This window comes from Aotus nancymaae, unplaced genomic scaffold (genome assembly GCF_030222135.1).
Source record: "Aotus nancymaae isolate 86718 unplaced genomic scaffold, 86718_ANA_hifiasm-v0.15.2.pri h1tg000019l, whole genome shotgun sequence".
Lineage (NCBI taxonomy): Eukaryota > Metazoa > Chordata > Mammalia > Primates > Aotidae > Aotus > Aotus nancymaae.
The window spans coordinates 61,613,147-61,635,458 of NW_026988431.1; the positions used below are offsets into that span (position 1 = coordinate 61,613,147).

Here is a 22,312-nt window from a genome sequence, read left to right on the forward strand (position 1 = left end):
GCTTCTCATTGTTTCGCGGGGTTGCTAGCGGTGTGTGGGTGGGACACCCAGTGGCACCCGTTCACCCGCACGTTTTACTGATACCACAGCAAGAGGGTTCTTGCTTGCCAAACACATTATGACCTAGTAGGGTTTGTCCCAAAAATTTAAAGATGACTCAAATCAGCAACTCTATCAATGTATTTTCCTTTATTAACAAAGGAGAAAAAATACCACAATGGACAAAAAAATCCGTTTTTTTTCCCCTTAATTGAATACACATCCAGATTAGGAAAGAAAAAACTTGTTCCCTGCTTGCCAGCCTTATTCTGCCAGCTGTGAGCCAGCTCGCCCAAGGCAACCCAGCAAACATCGCTGGCATCCAGTGGGCACAGCCATACCCTCTCCAATGAGGCCTGAATCTCAGCCTTGGGAAGGATTTTCAGGCAAAGGAAGTCTGGTGTCCTCAGACACAGGAGGGCTGCTTCCACTGGCAAGGGAGCTTTAAAGTAATTTGACCAAGATTGTCAGTTTCATCCGAATCCAACCAGATGTTCCCATTCAAAGTTTCAGGGGTCTGTTCTTTTTCTCTGAATGCTCTAACTTGCATATGAGAAACTAGGCATGACTATGATGAATTCATGTGTAATCCTGACCAAAACACCAGAACAACAGTGTCGTAACCAATAATAGAAAAATGATGCCCAACTGGCTGGGCGCAGTGGTCTAACTCATTCTAATCAGGATGAGTTAGACCCTAACTCCTGACCTCGTAATCCGCCTGCCTCAGCCTCCCAGAGTGCTGAGATTATGGGTGTGAGCCACCACGCCCGGCCTTGACTTAATACATTTTAAGTCATAAATTAAGTCATAATTTAAAAATTATGAGTATACAGCAATATAGGAATCAAAAAAAAATTTTTTTTTTTTTGAGACAGAGTTTTGCTCTTGTTGCCCAGGCTGGAGTGAAATGGCACAATCTTGACTCACCGCAACCTCCACCGCCCGGGTTCAAGTGATTCTCCTGCCTCAGCCTCCTGAGGAGCTGGGATTACAGGCGTGCGCTGCCACACCCGGCTGATTTTGTATTTTTAGTAGAGACAGGGTTTCTCCATGTTGGTCAGGCTGGTCTCGAACTCCCGACCTCAGGTGATCAGCCCACCTTGGACTCCCAAAGTGCTGGGATTACAGGCGTGAGCCACCATACCTGGCCAAAAAGTTTCTCATATACGCTCAATGATAAAAGCAGAAGACAAAGTTTTACCTGTACTCTGTCAAATTACTGCTATATATCTATTCAGATGCATAACCCTGAAAGAAAACATGGGCTACAGTGTATTAGACTGAAAGAATGATGGTTGATTTTTCTTCAAAGAAAATTTTTTTTTCTTTGCTCAGTATAAGCGGTGTAGGAAAAAAAGCATAGCAAAGCATAGAAAAGTTTTGGTGACCCACCTGCTGCTCCTTTCTAAGGAACATTTCAATCTCCATATGAACCCGGGTCTCTTCTTCGGTTTTCATCCTTAGTTTCTGTAAGAACAATAATCAGATACTAGCAAGCCTTCCGTGCAGGGCTGGGAATCAGTTGTTCTCAAGATTAGGGCTGCAGCTTGGTCAGCAGCTCAGGTTTCCTTTACCAGCTGGGCCGGGAATTCTGTGGTATTGCTCTGGCGTGGGAATTCAGTTCCGTTCAGTGCAATTCCTGTTCACAAACACGCAGAGCCACGTGGTGCAGCACTGTCTAGATGTGTGTGAGTGTCCCCTAACAGAAGGAGCACAAACCTGTTACCTGAAAAGGTGACCATTTAAGGGGAAACAGTGCTTCAAGGGCACAAGGTTGTAGGCCTAAGAGGGAGTTTCGGAGTGCAAAAAAGTGTTGTCATGGCCTTAAGCCATGTAAATTTCAGAGGAAGGAGTCCTCCTGCACAGAAGTTACCTTGTCTAAGGATGTTTGTTCCTTCTTCCTTCTTCCCATCTGCCTGTTTTTCTTTTCTTTCTTTCTTTCTTTCTTTCTTTCTTTTTTTTTTTTTTTTTTTTTTGAGAAGGGAGTCTTCCTATCTTGCCCAGGCTGACTTCAAAATCCTGGGCTCAAGGATCCTCCTGTCTCGCTGCCTCACCTCCAGTTAGCTGGGACTAGTGCCTGGGTTTGCGTGCATGTGTGTGCGTGCATGTGTGTGTGTGCGTGTGTGTGTGGTCATTTAGCATTCCCTTCAAGATCTACCATTTCTTCCTCCTGATATTTTGATGTTTTTCACTGTGACTTCTCATCTCTGTAAATTTAGGTTTGAATGAACTTCAGCTTTCTAGATGTTGAGAGTGAAAGGTACTAGTTAGATGAAATAAACAGCAGCAAAATCCTGCCATAACTAAGTATCTTGTTTTGCCCCCTCCCTATAATTAGTAAGAGAAATGGTGAGTGGTTTGATAAGGGGAGAACGTACAGCCAATTTTCAGAGTCATTATGAAAGAGGCAGGAGATGGAGGCTACGGCCCATTGGAATCTCTGCGTGCAAATATGCATATCCTCATTTAGGCTTTTATTTTCAACCTCAAGTGCAGGGGGCTGTTGGAGAGATGGAGGGAAATCTTCCTCTCCCTCCTTTGTTAGTTGAGACAGTATCGACAGTGAGAGCTCAAATGCCACCACCGGGTTCTTTCCTAACGTCCCAGGGATTACCTCGATCTCTTCCAGCAAGAGTTCCTCTGTTCTGTTACACTTTTTCTGGGTCTGGGCAATCTGCAGCTCAGTATTGATTTTCATGTAGCGATTCTTCAAATTGGTTTTTGCTTTCATCTCTTGCAGTTGGTCCCTGAGGTTAGCAATATATTCATTCTGACTCTGTAGTGGAAAGACCAGGTTTCTAAACTGAAAATACATTCTACCTCCATTCGGTTCAGTCAGTGGCTTCAGGTTCCTCTTTGTACGTATAAATCTACAAGGAACTGGAACTATTTTTCACACAATGGGAATTTTAGCCAACAATCATGAAGAGTATAGATGAAGGAGAACACAGCGGTTCTAAGAATCAGCGCTGTGAGATTCGTTTCCAGGCACATGATTGGTGTACTCCGTATTCCCCACACAGATTTCTTATTGTGGGAGAAAGATCACTGGTCAAAATGATCAAAAGAACTGACTTCCCCGCCAAGCCTCCAGCTATGTGAACTTGGCCAAGCCAAACTCTCCAACTTTTTTACCTTCTATAAAACAAAAAAAAAATCTACCCTGCCTGAAATATCTCACAGAGTGATTATTATGTTTCCTTCAGAATACATGTGAAAACTGTTTTTGCAGGTCACCAAGGGCTTGGCAATTGTGAGGACTCAATATTCATTAAGAAAAATATTTACTCAGCACCAGGCATTGAGCTAGGCACTAAGAAAATAGTGGAGCTCTAAACAGAAAAGCTTGACAGGCTGTGGGAGAAAATAACCAAGGAGAATTACATTAGATTGGAAGGTCTGAGAGGGACTCTTGAGAAAGCAATGGTTTATTCGATACCTGAAGGATGAGTAAGTCCACCACATGAAAAATAGGGTTGGCTGGGCGCGGTGGCCCACGCCTGTGATCCCAGCACTTTGGGAGGCCGAGGCGGGTGGATCACGAAGTCAAGAGATCGAGACCATCCTGGTCAACATGGTGAAACCCCGTCTCTACCAAAAATACAAACATTAGCTGGGCATGGTGGTGTGTGGGAGGCGGAGGCAGGAGAATTACTTGAACCCGGGAGGCAGAGGTTGTGGTGAGCTGAGATCGCGCCATGGCACTCCAGCCTGGGCAACAAGAGCGAAACTCCGTCTCAAGAAAGAAAGAGAGAGAGGAGAGAGGAGAAGGAAGGAAGGAAGGAAGAGGGGGGAGGAGAAAGAAAAAAGAGAAAGAAAGAAAAATAGGGTTAAGGGAATTGTTAAGAAAATGCATATCCCCAAACCCTGAGGCAGTCAAGACCTGGATACATTCCAGGAACTGAAAGAAAACTCTGGAGGCTCTAGCCTCTAGTGAGGACTGAAGGGAGGACAAGGAGGTTGGAGGTAGGTAAGGGCACCACGTAGGACCTCAGAGGCCTGACTGAGAAATTCAGATTTTATCCCCACTGCCATGGGAACCTTTGGAAAGGTTTTAGTCAGGGAGGTAACATTTGTTTGAGAAGAAACAATGCGAGTAACTCCATAGAGAGGTGATCAGTTACCTGACAGCATAACACGCAAACACACAACTAGCAACAAAAGTGCATGGCTTCAGTCAGAGATTCGCCCTCTTTTAAATGCCAACTGCCTTTTCTGTTCTTTTTTTTCTTTTTCTTTGCGCTCTTGTTGGTCAGGCTGGAGTGCAGTGGCGCAATCTCGGCTCACCACAACCTCCGCCTCCCGGCTTCAAGCGATTCTCCTGCCTCAGCTTCCTGAGTAGCTGGGATTACAGGCATGCGCCACCATGCCTGGCTAATTTTGTATTTTTAGTAGAGACGGGGTTTCTCCATGTTGGTCAGGCTGGTCTAGAGCTCCCGACCTCAGCTGATCCACCCGCCTCGGCCTCCCTAAGTGCTGGGATTACAGGTGTGAGCCACCGCACCTGGCCTCCAACCACCTTTCATCTTACTGTGTAAGTTGTGTAGAATTAGTTCTTTTTATTAAAAAAAATTTTTTTTTTTTAGAGACAGGATCTCCCTCTGTCACCCAGGCTGGAGTCCAGTGGCTTGATCACAGCTCACTAACCTTCAATTTCTGGGCTCAAGTGATCCTCCCAGGTAGCTAATACTACAGGTGTATGCCATCATGCCCGGCTAACTTTTTAACATTTTTAGAGATGGGGGTCTCTCTATGTTGCCCAGGCTGGTCTCAAACTCTTGGCTTCAAGGGATCCTCCCGCCTTGGCCTCCTGAAGTGCTGAGATTACAGACATGAGCCACTGCACCCAGCTTTTTTGTTGTTTTTTTTGGAGACAGGGTCTTGTTCTGTCACTCATGCTGAAGTGCAGTAGCATGATCATGGCTCACTGCAACTTTGACCTCCCCGGCTCAAGAAATCCTCCTGCCTCAGCCTACAGAGGCTTATTATTATTATCATTATTATTATTGTAGAAACGGAGTTTCACTATGTTGCCCAGGCTGGCCTCAAAACCCTGGGCTCAAATGATCCTCCCATCTCAGCCTCCCAAAGTGCCACTGCTGCACCCAGCCTCATTTTTTTTTTCTTGAGATAGGGTCTTAGTCTGTCCCCCAGGCTGTAGTACAGTGTCACCATCGTAGCTCACTGTAATCTTGAACTCCTAGACTCAAGCAATCTCCTGTCTTCAGCCTCCCAAGTAGCTAGGGAATTAATTCTAAGTAACTACTGGAAGGAAAAACAAAGCAGTAATTGGAAAAGTCCTCTATTAAGGAAAGCAGACACAGGCAGGGGTGTCCAGTCTTTTGGCTTCACTGGCCACATTGGAAGAAGCAGAATTGCATTGGGCCACACATAAAATACACCAACAATAGCTGACGAGCTAAAAAAAAAAATCACCCACACAAAATCTCTCCTAATTTTTTTTTTTTTTTTTTTTTTTTTTTTGAGACGGAGTTTCGCTCTTGTTACCCAGGCTGGAGTGCAATGGCGCGATCTCGGCTCACCGCAACCTCCGCCTCCTGGGTTCAGGCAATTCTTCTGCCTCGGCCTCCTGAGTAGCTGGGATTACAGGCACGTGCCGCTATGCCCAGCTAATTTTTTGTAGTTTTAGTAGAGATGGGGTTTCACCATGTTGACCAGGATGGTCTCGATCTCTTGACCTCGTGATCCACCTGCCTCGGCCTCCCAAAGTGCTGGGATTACAGGCGTGAGCCACCGCGCCCGGCCTCTCCTAATGTTTAAACAAAGTTTATGGATTTGTGCTGGGCCCCAGTCAAAGCCATCCTGGGCCACAAAGCTTGACTTAAAGTGTCATTAGGTCCCAGCCTGGTGGGGTGGCTCACACCTATAATCCCAAAACTTTGTGAAATCAAGGCAGAAGGATCACTTGAACCCAGAAGTTCAAGACTGGCCTGGGCAACATGGTGAAACCTGTCCTTGCAAAAAAATTTAAAAACTATCTAGGCCTGGTGGCATGCACCTGTAGTCCCAGCTACTAGGGAGACTGAAGTGGTAGAATCCCTTGAGCCCCAGAGGTCGAGGCTGCAGTGAGCTGTGTTCACGCCATTGCACTTCAGCCTGGGCAATAGAGTGAGACCCTGTCTCAAAAAAAGAAAAAGAAAAAGAATCATTAGGTCCCTACGATGAATCAGAATGGAATTATTCAAGTTATTTTGTCTACTAACTCCTTGATATAACTCTACACAATCATTCTAATTGTATGAGACTTATTCCAGCTAGATCAGAATCATTCCAAAGAGACTGAGTATTTCTGGCACAGAATATGCTATGAGCCCTTTGATAATAATGTCCTAGTATTTCATATTCTCTTACAGTTGCAGGATTGCAGGCAAATTACTTAACCTCACTAAGCGTATTTTGTCATCTGTAAAATCCTGCCCAGTGCCTGGCACAATTTATAGGCTCAATAAATATTGATTAAATGAATGTTAAGAGATATCTGCTTTTGGCTCACTGTTTTCCTTCCATTCTTCCTATATGCACTTCCCTTCTCCCCTGTCTTCCCCATTTCTTCCCCCCACCGCCTTTTTTTTTGAGACGGGGTCTTGCTGTATTGCCCAGGCTGGAGTGCAGTGGTGTGATCTCAGCCCACTGCAACCTCCGCCTCCCAGGTTCAAGCGATTCTCTTGCCTTGGCCTCCTGAGTAGCTGGGATTATAAGCATGTGCCACCACGCTTGGCTAATTTTTCTGGTTTTTTTTTTTGTTGTTGTTGGTTTGTTTATTTTTTTAGTAGAGACGGAGTTTCACTATGTTGGTCAGGCTGGTCTGGAACTCCTGACCTCAGGTGATCTGCCTGCCTCAGCCTCCCAAAGTGCTGGGATTACAGGCGTGAGCCACTGCGCCGGACCCATTTCTCCTCTTTCTTCCTCTTCCCTCCCTTCTATTCCCAAATTATGTGGCAGTCAGTGTTAAGGTGTGAATCTTTTTTTTTTTTTTGAGACAGGGTCTTGCTCTGTTGCCCAGGCTGGAGTGCAATGGCGTGAACACAGCTCACTGCAACCTCTGCCTCTGGGGCTCAAGTGATCCTCCCACCTCAGCCTCCCAAATAGCTGGGTCCACAGGGGCATGCTACCACGCCACCATGCCCAGCTAATTTTTTGTATTTTTTTTTGTAGAGATAGGGTTTTGCCATGTTTCCCAGACTGGTCTCAAACTCCTGGCCTCAAGCAATCCACTTGCCTCAGCCTCCCAAAGTGCTGGAATGACAGCCATGAGCCACTGTGCCCAGCCTAAGTTTAAATCTTTAGAAGACTAGGGTTAAAGTGAAAATATGATGGTTTTACTTCTTCAACTGGATCCTTTTACCTATATTATCCCTTAGATTTCCTTCAAGGTCCAGCTTATATATCACTTAAGTAAATAAAGCCTTTTGCAGAAAACCTCAGCCCACATTGATAACTGTAGTTTTGTTTCTCACAGAATCTAAATAGTGTTAGACAGGTATTTGTTAAATAGTGTCCATACATACAAAAATACACTTTTGAAAACTCAAGAGTATTTTCTGGTAATTTTTCTTCCTCAAATTGAATATTAAGACTTCAGAGTAAAAACATGAAGATCAGAAATGCAGTTAAAAGTCTTATCTTCTGCCTATGCTGAACAGAAGGTATTGCATCATGGAAGTGTTTATAGGGACATACAACATCGGCTGTGCCAAGTCAAAGCCATCTGGTTTCAATGCCATTGCCATGGGCCTCTAAGTACTCTGAGTTCCTTCCTGGATTGGGATTTTGCACAAACATTTTTTTTTTGAGACAGAGTCTCGCACTGTTGCCCAGGCTGTAGTGCAGTGGCGCAATCTCGGCTCACTGCAGTCTCGACCTCCTGGGTTCAAGCATTCTCCTGCCTCAGCCTCCCGAGTAGCTGGGATTACAGGTGTGCACCACCACAACCAGTTAATTTTGTTTTGTATTTTTAGTAGAGACAGGGTTTCACCATGTTGGCCAGGATGGTCTCGATTTCCTGACCTCGTGATTCACCTGCCTCGGCCTCCCAAAGTGCTGGGATTGCAAGTGTGAGCCACCGTACCTGGCCTTGCACAAACATTTTTATGACCCTCCACGGTGACGGTGTGGAAACACAGAGGAAGCTAAACGCAGACAGGCCACTGATGGTAGAATCGTGACCGAGGTATACTGACGAGCGAGCCGAAGTGCCATTCCATTTCCTCTTCTTCCCAGTGTGCAAGAAGAGCCAGCCTAGAAGCCGCGGGGTCCAGGCCAAGGGTCTTGGGTTGCATGAATGCCTTTTCAGATTTTACTAAGAAAAGATTTGCCTTCACTACAACCTATAATCCTAGTTGTCCATGGTGTCTGGAACTTTCCTCATGGTCAGGTCCATGGACTGATGCATCACATTTTTGGGTTTTCATGGCTGACCCACTTTACTTCCAAATCCCAAAATTGCCCTCAGATCTGGACTTCTGGACATGTTATTTGAATTCAGAGAAGCATGATTTACTAATAAAAAGAGGCGGTCTACCAATTTGCCTTAATAAGGCTTTGATGGCTGCCATAATAATGTGAGCCAAGGGCTTTTTTTTTTTACTTTGAGACCGAGTCTCACTCTGTCGCCCAGGCTGGAGTGCAGTGGCGCAATTCTGGCTCACTGCAACCTCTGCCTCCTGGGTTCAAATGATTCTCCTGTCTTAACCTCCCAAGTAGCTGGGATTACAGGCGTGTGCCACCACGCCTGGCTAGACGGTGTTTCACCGTGTTAGCCAGGATGCCCTTGATCTCCTGACCTTGCGATCCATCCACCTCAGCCTCCCAAAGTGCTGGGATTACAGGCATGAGCCACCGCGCCCAGCCAAGCCGTGGGCTTTTAATGGTAGTGTCTGCTTTCATAACTGTAAGCAAAGTACAGGACAGGGTACTGGTTCCTGGAAGTTTGGAAGCTACTGTCTGGGAAGCTGGCACCTGTCTTACACCTCAGGTTGCCCCTCTGGTTGGAAAGCAAAAGGAAAATGGGGATGTAGTCTATTAAAGGGATAAAAGCCACAGGAAAAAAAAATAGTTCTCTATTAAATTAACATTTATGGCCAGACATGGTGGCTCATGCCTGTAATCGCAGCACTTTGGGAGGCTGAGGTGGGCAGATCATTTGAGGTCAGGAATTTGAGACCAGCCTGGCCAACATAGCAAAACCCCGTCTTCACTAAAAAAATACAAAAATTAGCCAGGTGTGGTGGTACACCCCTGGAATCCCAGCTACTTGGGAGGCTGAGGTAGGAGAATCACTTGAACCCTGGAGGCGGAGGTTGTGGTGAGCCGAGATCACGCCACTACACCAGCCTGGGGGACAGAATAATTCTATGTCTTAAAAAAATAATAACATTTCTATTTGTCTGCGTGACTCTGACTTAGAATACTGGCTGATACTACATGAGTCCATAGACTCAGAATAAACTCTGAGCTGCAATAATCCTAGTTACTTGGGAGGCTGAGGTAGGAGGACTGCTTGAGGCCAGGAGTTCAAGACCAGCTTGGGCAACAAAGAGAGATCCCCATCTCAATTAAAAAAAAAAAAAAAAGCCAGGCACAGTGGCTCACGCCTGTAATCCCAGTACTGTGGGAGGCCGAGGCAGGTGGAATACTGCCTCATACCAGGAGTTCGAGACCAGCCTGGGCAACATGGCAAAACCCTGTCTCTACTAAACATACAAAATTAGCTGGGCCTGGTGACATGCGTTTTACTGTTATTTTGTTGCTGCTGTTAGATTCAATGCGAGGGACTTGATGGTGTTGACACTATTGTAAATAATATATGTAAATTTTCAATTTTCTACTCTAAGTCTGTTACCAATATAAAAAAGACAGATTTTTTTTTTCTTTTTGAGAGGGAGTCTTGCTCTGTCACCAGGCTGGAGTGCAATGGTGCAATCTCAGCTCACTGCAACCTCTGCCTCCTGTGTTCAAGTGATTCTCCTGCGTCAGCCTCCCAAGTAGTTGGGACTACAGGCATGCGCCACCACCACACCCAGCTAATTTTTGTGTTTTTAGTAGAGACAGGTTTCACCATGTTGGCCAGGATGGTCTCGATCTCTTGACCTTGTGATTTGCCCGCCTCGGCCTCCCAAAGTGCTGAGATTACAGGCGTGAGCCACTGCGCCCACCAAAAGATAGATTTGTATATACGGATCTTGGTTCTTTTTTTCCCAGTAGTTTCATGAAAATTCTGATCCACTGTTATCTCGTTTTGTATGCTGATATTCAGAAGTCTGAAACTTTTTTCCTTTGTGACTCTCTGTTTGCCTAGTGTCTAAGGCGACTGCTCCTACACATCCCAGCTACCACCAACAGTCTCATACACAAAACCTGCCATTCTTGTTGGCATCATTTTCTGACCCACATGTCCCTAATGTCCATGTGCTTCCTACCTTCTTGTTTCCGACCTTGTCTTGACTACTGGTTTTCAGTAACTCTAGGGATTTAACTTGATTTCATTTTGATAGTTGTTTTTCTGTTCCAAGGTTTGCCTTGGGTCTGCTAGTCTTGGTTCTCCCTCCTTTCTTTCCCTCCTTCCTTCCTTCCTCCCTCCCTCCCTCTCTCTCTTTCTCTCTTTCTTTCAAGACCCACTACAAAGCATAATCTTGGTTTCTTAACCTAATCTTTTGCTGATGATCACAATATCTGAATGATACTCAGCTTCCTGAGTAGCTGGGACTACAGGTGCACACCACCATGCACAGCTAATTTTTGTATTTTTAGTAGAGACAGGGTTTCACCATGTTGGCAGGCTTGTCTCCATCTCCTGACCTCATGATCTACCCTCCTTGGCCTCCCAAAGTGCTGGGATTATAGGCATGAGCCACTACGCCTGGCCATCCTCTGTAACTTTCTTTTTTTCTTTTTTTTTTTGAGACAGAGTTTCACTTTTGTTGTCCAGGCTGATGTGCAATGACTCGATCTTGGCTCACCACAACCTCCACCTCCCAGGTTCAAGCGATTCTCCTGCCTGAGCCTCTCGAGTAGCTGGAATTACAGGCATGCACCACCACACCTGGCTAATTTTGTATTTTTAGTAGAGACAGGGTTTCACCATGTTGGCCAGGCTGGTCTCGAACTCCCGACCTCAGGTGATCCGCCTGCCTCGGCCTCCCAAAGTGTTGGGATTACAGATGTGAGCCACTGCGCCCGGCCATCCTCTGTAACTTTCTAGACTGCTCATAAGAAAAGCTATCAGTTATCCTATACAGCTTGTTTCTAACTGCTTAGATTGTAGCCCCAACTTTGTTTTGCAAGTAATTCCTTAAAACTTGGGATGTATTTTCTTGTAAAAGTAATCTAGATATGAGGTTGGGTCCTAGTGACCACAAAAGCTCACAAATCCACTTTGTCCTTGAAATATAATACAAATACCATGAGTAAGCCTAACCGCCACTATAAGAAGGTTTATAACATGCTTAATGTCTTCTCTAGGAATATAATTTTGCATCTGGGATTTAAGAATACAAGAGGCTGCCTGAGACTAGGTCCCCTGTGGTGGAGGAGTGGTCGGTGTATGTGGGATAGGATATGAGGATGAGAACTGAGAGCTCCAGGGGGTTGGGGTCTCACAGGGCTGTGTACTCGAGACATATCTGTACAACCCAGGCCAGCTCTCTAGTTGCTCTCTTTATATTTTCTTTTTCTTTTTTTGAGACAGAATCTCACTCTGTCACCCAGGCTAGAGGGCAATGGCGGTATCTCAGCTCACTGCAACCTCCCAGGGTTCAAGCAATTCTCCTGCCTCAGCCTCCCAGGTAGCTGGGATTACAGGCACACATGACCACACCCGGCTAACTTTTATATTTTTAGTAGCGATGGAGTTTCACCATGTTGGCAAGACTGGTCTCAAACTCCTGACCTCAGGTGATCCACCCACCTCAGCCTCCTAAAGTGCTGGGACTACAGGTGTGAGCCACCGTGCCTGGTTGTATTTTCAACAGTAAAGGAACGCCAGAAGAAACAATGATCTTTCATGCGTAATCTTCTCTGCTTGAGAAAGATAGTGTCCATATATTTAATAGCTATGTTAGCTCAGTCACTTTTGGTGTTACGTAGGTAATTCTTACCTGTACTTCAAATTGCCATTCTTTTTTGACGTTAATTAGCTGTTTTTGAAGGGATTTGATCTGTTTTCTTCCTTTTTCCCCCCTAGAAGAAATGAGAATGATTTGTGTTCAGAGCAGAGCTTCTCAAACCTTAGAGTGCATGAGGGTCACCCTGCACACAAAAAAACAAATTCCTCACGCCTGTAATCCCAGCACTTTGGGAGGCCGAGGCGGGTGGATTACCTGAGGCCAGGAGTTCAAGACCAGCCTGGCCAACATGGTGAAACCCATCTCTACTAAAAATATAAAAATTAGGTGGGTGTGGTGGCACATGCCTGTAGTCCAAGCTACTTGGGAGGCTGAGGCAGGAGAATCACTTGAACCCAAGAGGCAGCAGTTGCAGTGAGCTGAGATCATGCCACTGCACTCCAGCCTGGGCAACAAGAGCAAAACTCCATCTGAAAAAACAAACAGAAACCAAATTCCTGGCCTCTACTCCCAGAGACTCTGATTCAGCAGGTCTGGGAGGGGAGCCTGAAATGTGCCTCTCTGTCGAGCTCCCAGGTGATGCTAATGGTGCTGGTCCATGTAACACATTTGCAATAACACTTTTTAAAAGACAGATTTGTTTTAATAATTTGGAGGAAGATTTTCTGGCTTATCAGTGTTGAATCTAAAATAGCTGTCCCTGAGAAAAAGTGAAGAAGAGAAGGACAGCAAGAGGAGAAAGAAGAATCCTTTCTACTTCGGGCACTTTAGTTCCATATTCTTCCCCTCCCAATAGGCGTATGAGGTATTCTATCATTATCCTATTTTACAGAGAGAGCTAAGGTAACTTGATATACTGGATATGAGAATGTGCCTCACCAGTCTCCAACTACCCGGATGGAGGTTGGGTCCGAGTGACCACAAAAGCTCACAAATCCACTTTGTCCTTGAAATCAGGACATAAGTAAGCAAGGGTCACAGCTTCTAGGCTCTGAAATCCTTCGCTGTATGTGTTCCAGGACCACACTTCCCACAGACTGCTCCCATCCAGTGATTAAGTGTGGCAGGAAGAGTATGGAGCAAGCCTTTCCCGGGGAGCCGGGACTTCTCTGATGGTTGACTTCAGTTCAAGGACCCCTGAAGACCTTGCCAAAAGCAGTGGCTTCCACCCATCTCTTTCTCTTGGGGTCGGGCTTGCACTGGTTCCCTCGGCATTTCCTCTCACACAGATATTTCCCCTGATACAGTCTTTGCATGAATAATTCCATCTTGGCATCGATCTCTCAGAAGACCTGGACTTACATACTTGCCATGGGCACACAGACAGTAAATGGCAGAAAGGGGTTCAAACTCAGTACGGTCTGACACCAGAGCCTGAGAACTTAACTATATTACTGTTTCTCAATTTGCTCTGAGAAACAGCCTTCTGCTTCTCTCCAGCAATACCATTATTTAGGTTTAAAACAAACAAAAAATAGCAAAACAAAAAATACCAGAATAAACAAAACAAAACAGCAAAAAAAGACTTCTTACTAAACTGCAGCTAGGTAAAGATTTTTACTCAAGAGTTTTTATTTTTATTTTTATTTATTTTTTGTTTATTTATTCTGAGACAGAGTCTCACTCTGTTCCCTAGGCTGGAGTCCAGTGGCGCGATCTCGACTCACTGCAACCTCCACCTCCCAAGTTCAAGCAATTCTCCTGCCTCAGCTTCCTGAGTAGCTGGAACTACAGGTGTATACCACCACACCCAGGTAATTTTTGTATTTTTAGTAGAGGAAGGATGTCACCATGTTGGCCAGGCTGATCTCGAACTCCTGACCTTCAATGATCCACCCACCTCAACCTCCCAAAGTTCTGGGATCACACGCATGAGCCACCATGCCCAGCTCTCTGTTCCCTCTTGAAACAATACTAAAAATAACAGGCAAGAAATAATAAAAGGTATAAACTTATAAAGACAAAGAGATTGGCCGGGCGTGGTGGCTCACGCCTGTAATCCAAGCACTTTGGAGGCAAAGGCGGGTGGATCACCTGAGGTCGGGAGTTGAAGACCAGCCTGACCAACACGGTGAAACCCCGTCTTTAAAAAAAAAAAAAAAAACGACAGAGATTGGGAGAAGAAACAATGCAGTTGATATACATCAGCAAAATTAAAGAAGCTATAAAGCAGACGAGAAAAATGAGATCTAAATGTGTACAGAATGAGAAGCCAAGAAGAAAACTGAATAAATCTACAGACCCCCAGAAAAGCCCAGCACGTGAGGGCCCCGCAGAAGAGCCCGGCACGTGAAGGCGCCACACACCTTTCTGTTTGCTTGTTTGTTTTCGTTTTGTTTTGTTTAGACAGAGTCTCCCTCTGTTGTCCAGGCTGCTGGAGTGCGGTGGCACAATCTCGGCTCACTGCAACCTCCGCCTCCTGGGTTCAAGTGATTCTCCTGCCTCAGCCTCCCGAGTAGCTGGGACTACAGGTGCCTGCCACCACACCTGGCTAATTTTTTGTATTTTTGGTAGAGATGGGGTTTCGCCATGTTGGCCAGGCTTGTCTCGAACTCCTGACTTCGTGATCCACCTGCCTCAGCCTCCCAAGGCACTGGCAGGTGTGAGCCACCGCACCCAGCTACAGGGCTAAATCTGAGTGGAGTGATTGAAAGTCTGGCAAAGGAGCATTATGACCTTTTGATTCCCTTCCCCAGACCCTGTGGTCAGGCAACTGCCTTTCCTCATCTTGGGATATCATGGGTGTATTGTTAGTTTTGGCTAGGTTTCCCGGAATAGTTGAACCAAGGATTTGGACTTGGTGACAGAACCAGACGCAGCTGGAGGTGGAAATGAAGGGCTGTGCCAAAAACAGGGGGATCGAAAAACATGCTTACTGGATGGTTGAGCTTCCCCAACCTTTCCCTTGCTAGCCCTCAACAGATGGGTAGTCAGTCAGTGAATAACCATGGAGAATCCACAGACAATAACCGTGACTCCTTCACTGCCCCCTCACCCATCCCAGCGAAGACTGGCAGATTCTTTGAGACTGCTGACTATACCAAGGGAAAAGATCTACTTTTTTTCCTGCCCAGCCATGCTACAGTGAAGCACTGTCCACGTGCAGAGAGCAGTGCGTCCATCGGCTTCTTAGCACTTCACTCATAAATACAAACAAACGGCCAAAGATGACCAAACACTGAAATAATTCCCCCAACATTAAAGCAGAGACTAGAGCCAGGTGCAGTGGCTCACACCTATAATCCAAACACTTTGGGAGGCCAAGGTGGGAGGATCACTTGAGGCCAGGAGTTGGAGAGTAGCCTAGGCAACATAGTGAGATCGCATCTCTAAAAAAAAAAAAAATTAGCAGGCGTGGTGGCACATGTCATCTGGATACTCAGGAGGCTGAGGCAGAAGGATAGCTTGAGCTCAGGAGTTCAAGCCTACAGTGGGCTATGATCCTGCCACTGCACTCCAGCCTGGGTGACACAGGTGTCTCTTTAGAGACACCTTGTCTCTAAAAAATTTAAATTTAAATAAAAACAAAACAAAAACAGAAGGCCGGGTGTAGTGGCTCACACCTGTAATCGCAGCATTTTGGGAGGCCGAGATGGGTAGAATACTTAAGGCCAAGAGTTTGAGACCAGCCTGACCAACATGGTGAGACTCTGACTTTAAAAAAGTAAAAAAATTAGCCAGGCATGGTGACACACATCTGTGGTTCTAGCTACTTGGGAGGCTGAGGCAGGAGGATCGCTTGAGCCTGGGAGATTGAGGCTGCACTTCAGCCTGGGCGGCAGAGCAAGTTCCACTCTTAGAAAAATAAGGAGAAAGAAAGAGTTGGAAGACAAAGTTAAGGAAATCTCTCTAAGAACAGAATAAAAACAATGCAGATGGTAAATGAGCAAAAAAGGATGAGAAAAATGCAGGATCAATCATTACCAGATGAACATCTAAAGGGAGTTTCAGGCCAGGCGCGGTGGCTCACGCCTGTCATCCCAGCACTTTGGGAGGCCGATGTGGGTGGATCACTTGAGGCCAGGAGTTCAAGACCAGCCTTGCCAACATGGTGAAACCCCATCTCTATTAAAAATAAAAGAATTAGCAAGGTGCGGTGGCATGCGCCTGTAGTTCCAGCTACTTGGGAGGCTGAGGCAGGAGAATCGCTTGAACCTGGGAGGCGGAGGTTGCAGTGAACTGAGATCATGCCACTATACTCCAACTTGGGTGACAGCAAGACTCTGTCTCAAAAAAAAAAAAAAAAAAAAAAAAAAAATGGAGTTCTGGAAAGAATTCCTAAGTTGAAAGGTCCTGGAAAAAAAAAAAAACTTTCCTTGGCATTCATTTGTTATTGTTCAGTGATTTTCAATGAATTCAATCTTAAGAAAGACTAATAGAGAAGGAAGAATAGTCTTGATGTATTGTAAATACAGATAACGAAGGCCTAGAAATCTGACTTATTGTCCCAGCAGAACTAGGAAGAAAACCCAAATTCTGACTTCTAGTTATCTTCCCTGGAAAGCAAATGGTTGGTTTGCTTTAAGAATCAAGGATTTCCAGTAAGAGTTATAGCACTTTAAAATGCAGCAAAGCAAATAACCCTAACATTATTCTGACCTGGCAATGACATCATAGAAATGCGTATATTTTTCCCTCTCTTTGCTCAAAGCTTGCAGGAGATTGTTGAAAGTGCCCAAATCTTGTAACTCCTTCATGGTATCTGCAATCACATCACTGAAAAATTGCCTGTGAGGAGAAACAAAACAAAAAAAAGATGAGTTAATAAATTAAATTTTCAGGCCAGGTGCAGCGGCACGTGCCTTAATCCCAGCGACTTGGGAGGCTGAGGTGGAAGAATTGCTTGAGCCCAGGAGTTTGAGATCAGCTGGGACAACATAGCAAGACCTGGTTTCCAAACAAACAATATATATATATATATTTCCCCACATTCACAAAGGGCTACAGAAGTCACACAAGTTAAGACCCAGGCCAGGCGTGGTGGCTCATGCCTGTAATATCAGCACTTGCGAGGCCGAGGCAGGCAGATCACTTGAGGTCAGGCGTTTGAAACCAACTTGGCCAACACAGTGAAACCTCGTCTCTGCTAAAAATACAAAAATTAGCCAGGTGTGGTGGCGTGTGCCTGGAATCCCAGCTACTCAGCAGGCTGAGGCAGGAGAAGTGCTTGAATCCAGGAGGCAGAGGTTGCAGTGAGCTGAGATGGCGCCATTGCACTCCAGCCTGGGCAACAGAGCGAGACTCAGTCTCAAAAAAAGAAAAAAAAAAGTTTGATTAGGTCTTTAAAAAAATTTTTTTTAATGATTTAACTTTTTCAAAATTATGAAATATTTCAAAAATTTAGAAAGTATAAAGAATAATGAATATTTCTGCATATAACACATTTTTTTTTTTTTTTTTGAGACGGAGTTTCGCTCTTGTTACCCAGGCTGGAGTGCAATGGCGCGATCTCAGCTCACCGCAACCTCCGCCTCCTGGGTTCAGGCAATTCTCCTGCCTCAGCCTCCCGAGTAGCTGGGACTACAGGCACGCACCACCATGCCCAGCTAATTTTTTTTTGTATTTTTAGTAGAGACGGGGTTTCACCTTATTGACCAGGATGGTTTCGATCTCCTGACCTTGTGATCCACCCGCCTCGGCCTCCCAAAGTGCTGGGATTATAGGCGTGAGCCACCGCGCCCGGCCTATAACACAAAATTTAAACATTTTACCATGGTAGAGACTTGGTTTTTTTAAAAGACTTGGTTTTTCAGATATATGTCAAATATATCTGAAGTCTCTAATCCTAGTCCCTCAATCTTCCCCAAAGAGAAACAGTCTTCTGAATTTGGTGATTATTCTTCTCTGGCATGTTGTGATACTTTCATGTGTGTTTGTGTGTTTTATTTAAATAATACATGTAGTTTTACTTTTTTTTTTTTTTTTTTTGAGACAGAGACTCACTCTATTACCCAGGTTTACGGTGGTGCTAAGAGCTTTTTGGTGTTGGTTTTTAAGTGATGAATGTATGTTGAATTTTGCCAAATGCCTTTTCTGCATCGCTTGATCTTTCTTTTTATTTCTTCTTCTTCTTTTTTTTTTTTTACATTTTCCAATGCTAAACTATTTTTGCATTCCTGGGATAATTCCAATTTCATTATGATGTTCCTTCTGGGTGATTTTTTTTTTTTTTTTTTTTTTTTTGAGGTGGAGTGTCGCTGTGTTACCCAGGCTGGAGTGCAGTGGTGTGATCTTGGCTCACTGCAACGTCTGCCTTCCAGGTTCAAGCGATTCTCCTGCCTCAGCCTCCTGAGTAGCTGGCATTACAGGCACGCACCACCACACCTGGCTAATTTTTGTATTTTTAGTAGAGACAGGGTTTCATCATGTTGGCCAGGCTGGTCTTGAATTCCTGACCCGTGAGGTGGCGCCACTGCACTCTAGTATGGGCGACAGAGTAAGACTCTATCTCCAAAAAAAAAAATAAATAAATAAAAAGTAACTTTGTGATTTTTAAAAATTATAATTCATTAATGTATTTATTTATTTAGAGATAGGGTCTCACTTTCCAGGCTCAGGTGATCCTCCCATCTCAGCCTCCAGGGTAGCTGAGACAATAGGCACGCACCATCAGGCCCAGGTAATTGTTTTAATTTTTAGTAGAGATGAGATTTCACTATGTTGCCCAGGCTGGTTTCAAACTTCTGGGCTCAAGCAATCCTCCCACCTTGGCCTCCCAAAGTTGTAGAATCACAGGTGTGAGCCACCACCCCCAGCCTATTGTAGTGTTTATGTCTTTAATATTGTGATTTCCACTTTGATTCTGGATAACTGTGGGAGATGTACCTTTCATGAGTATACCCTGGGTTTCCTATTTTTTTTTTTTTTTTTTTTTTTTCTGAGACGGAGTCTCACACTGTCACCCAGGCTGTATTGCAGTGATGTGATCTTGGCTCACTGAAATCTCCGCCTCCTTGGTTCACCTGCCTCAGCCTCCCAAGTAGCTGGGACTACAGGCGCACACCACCATGCCCACCTAATTGTTTTGTATTTTTAGTAGAGACGGGGTTTCACCATGTTGGCCATGATGGTCTCGATCTCCTGACCCTGTGATCCACCTGCCTTGGCCTCCCAAAGTGCTGGGATTACAGGTGTGAGCCACTGTGCCCGGACCATTCTCATTTTCAGTGATTGAAAACAGCCAGTGTGCCTGTAGTCCCAGTTATGCGAGAAGATCACTTGAAGCCAGGAGCTTGAGGATGGCAGTGCTCGGACATCTCCTGTGAATAGTTACTGCCCTCCAGCCTGGGCAACATAGTGAACTAGTCTCTAAAAAATAAACAATATGCAGGTATATGTCTGAAGGAAAAAAAAAGAAAAGAATTTTAAAAATAAATAAAATATAAATTGGAAACAAAGACATAATAACTGGTGCAGTGGCTCACGCCTGTAATCCCAACACTTTGGGAGGCTGAGGCAGGTGGATCACCTGAGGTCAGGAGTTTGAGACCAGCCTGACCAACATGGTGAAACCGTCTCTACCAAAAATACAAAAATTCTCCAGGCGTGGTGGTATATACCCATAATCCCAGCTCTTCAGGAGGCTGAGTCAGGAGAATCATTTGAACTCGGGAGGTGGAGGCCGCAGTGCCCTGAGATCGCACCATTGCACTCCATCCTGGGCTACAAGAGTAAAACTGGGTCTGAACAAAAAAAGACTTAGTAACTTGTGCAATATCATATAGCCACCTTGCTTTCCATTCGTATCACCCTGCCTCTAATTAGCTAATTCTGTTCTCAGCAGTCAGTCTGCATACACAGTAATGACTAACCCATAAAAGAGAGCAGTCAGCCACCCAGGCACCCATTCTCTCATCTATGTGTAAATACATTATTCCATTGCAAAATGTGTTCCTTCCTTACCTATCAATCTGAATTTTCTTCAGTGTCTCCGTAGTCATTATGGTCTGCCTTGTAAGATTTTTAAAGATAAGATCCTGCATTTTGTTAAACTCCACAGGAAATTGGCCTCTTTGTCTGATTTCCGGCAACTCGAGTTCTTCTTTGGATATTAATGGACGAGGTATTTTTGTGATTGTTGAGGCCATTGGAAGTTTGTGTAGATTATTTTCTTCTAGATTCATTTCTCCACTTTTCTTTTCAAAATAATAAAAAATATTAGTTTTTTTTTTTTTTAAAGAGATAATACTACAAGGGCTTTTGTCTACATTTTTCTTTCTCTCTCTTTTTTTTTTTTTTTTTTTGAGATGGAGCCTTGTGCTGTCACCCAGGCTGGAGTGCAATGGCGCAATCTCAGCTCACTGCAACTTCCGCCTCCTGGGTTCAAACGATTCTCCTGCCTTAACCTCCAGAGTAGCTGGGATTATAGGCATGTGCCACCATGCCTGGCTAATTTTTTGTATCTTTAGTAGAGATGGCGTTTCACTGTGTTGGCCAGGCTGGTCTCAATCTCTTGACCTCGTGATCCAAACGCCTCAGCCTCCCAAAGTGCTGGGATTACAGGCATGAGCCACCGCGCCTGGCTACATTTTTCAACATTATTGTTTCTGACTTGTACTCTACACTCCAAGAAAATGTGCCGTTTTCTTCAGCCACACCAAACCATATCCTGCTGCTAACTTCACACAGCATTCCCTTTCTTGCTCATTCCCCAACTTACCACCTGGTAAACTGATCAAAAGTAAAGTTCTTTGTGAAATATCTCTGTTAGCAGGTATTTATCACATTGTAATTTTTTATAAAGTATCTCCATCAGATTGTGGTTTTTAGGAGGGAAGGGACATTGTCTTAGTGATCTTGGTTCACTTCAAAAAAAAGATTTTTTGAAGACTAAAGTTATTTTTGGAACAAGATTGGATGTGGCCATCTTTATAGTCCCATTGCTTAGAACAATGACTAGCATATAGCAGAGATTCAAATGTTCATTGAACATATGAACTTGAAATATAAATAAAAAAGGAGAATCATACTAAAAGCAGAGGTTGATAGTAGATTTAGCAGTATGATGTAGATTTTGATGATCACAGAGGGAAAAGCCAAAATAATTTCTTTTTCAGACCCAAACTTGAATATTAAAGAACACAGGAACAGCATATGCCTTTTAGTTGATGATGCCAATGTACACTAAACTGTGGCTAAAAGCTTGAGCCATTGAGGGGCCATGTGATATAGTGACTACACATATGGATTCTGAAGCCATGTTTGAATCTGGCTCTATCTCTAAACTGTACTGACCTTGGGCAACTATCTAACATCTCTGTGTCCCCATCTTCCCACTGGTAAAATAAATAGTTATCATCTTATATTTTGTCTAAGGTGATAAGGGGAAAATGTAAGGTCTAGGAGGCCCCACTGTCTCTTTTATTTAAATAATTTTTTTTTTGAGACAAAGTCTCACTCTGTCACTGAGGCTGGAGTGCAATGGCATGATCTTGGCTCACTGCAGCCTCTGGGATGCCCCATGTTCTGAGTTCCCTAACCACTATTCCTCTACCTTTATACTTGGACGCTGGAAAGGGAAGCAAATGTGTCACATGTCCTGATTTACTGAGTACTAGAAAGAAATGTGAATTTTTAGAATCGAATTAAAGAAATGAGCTAAGTGTTCTAGTTGACTCACTAAAAGAAAAAAATCATTTTTTTGAGACCGAGTCTCACTCTGTCACTCAGGCTGGATTACAGTGATGCAATCTCTGCTCACTGCAACCTCCACCTCCTGGGCTCAAGTGATTCTCCTACCTCAGCCCCTCAAGTAGCTGAGATTACAAGAGTGCACTACCACATCTGGCTATTTTTTTTTTTTTTTGTATTTTTAGTACAGAAGAGGTTTCATCATTTTGGACAGGCTGGTCTCAAACTCCTGGCCTCAGGTGATCTGCCCACCTCGGCCTCCCAAAGTGCTGGGATTACAGATGTGAGCCACCACACTCGGCCTCTAAGAAATATTTTTATATTGTACACACTATGCACAAGATAGGATGTTTTTCCTAGGAAAAAGAGAAGAAAAACAGTATTCCCTGCTAGAAAGCTCTTCCCAAACTTTAGTTAAATCACTCTCATTTCTGGTGGAACCTGGTATATTAATATATTTTCACCCTTCATTTCATAATTCTTTTTTTTTTTTTTTTTGAGACAGAGTCCTGCACTGTCCCCCACGCTGTAGTGCAGTGGCACAATCTCAGCTCACT

The 22,312-nt window shown here is 44.5% G+C and overlaps 1 protein-coding gene across 6 annotated transcripts in view; it reads right to left on the bottom strand.

Moving 5' to 3' along the window:
* Positions 1-22,312, bottom strand: part of IQCG (IQ motif containing G) — a 55,569-nt gene that overhangs the window by 22,951 nt on the left and 10,306 nt on the right. For 4 of the 6 annotated variants that reach the window (XM_012476624.3, XM_012476625.3, XM_012476623.3 and 1 more), the window contains 5 exons: positions 20,028-20,260; positions 16,725-16,853; positions 12,159-12,240; positions 2,657-2,818; positions 1,435-1,509 (listed from right to left, as the gene is read on the bottom strand). In XM_012476624.3, coding sequence (XP_012332047.2) covers positions 1,435-1,509; positions 2,657-2,818; positions 12,159-12,240; positions 16,725-16,853; positions 20,028-20,260 — 681 coding nt within the window. The remainder of the gene's footprint in view (positions 1-1,434; positions 1,510-2,656; positions 2,819-12,158; positions 12,241-16,724; positions 16,854-20,027; positions 20,261-22,312) is intronic. The other 2 variants (XM_012476626.3, XM_012476627.3) reach the window with 2 other exon arrangements.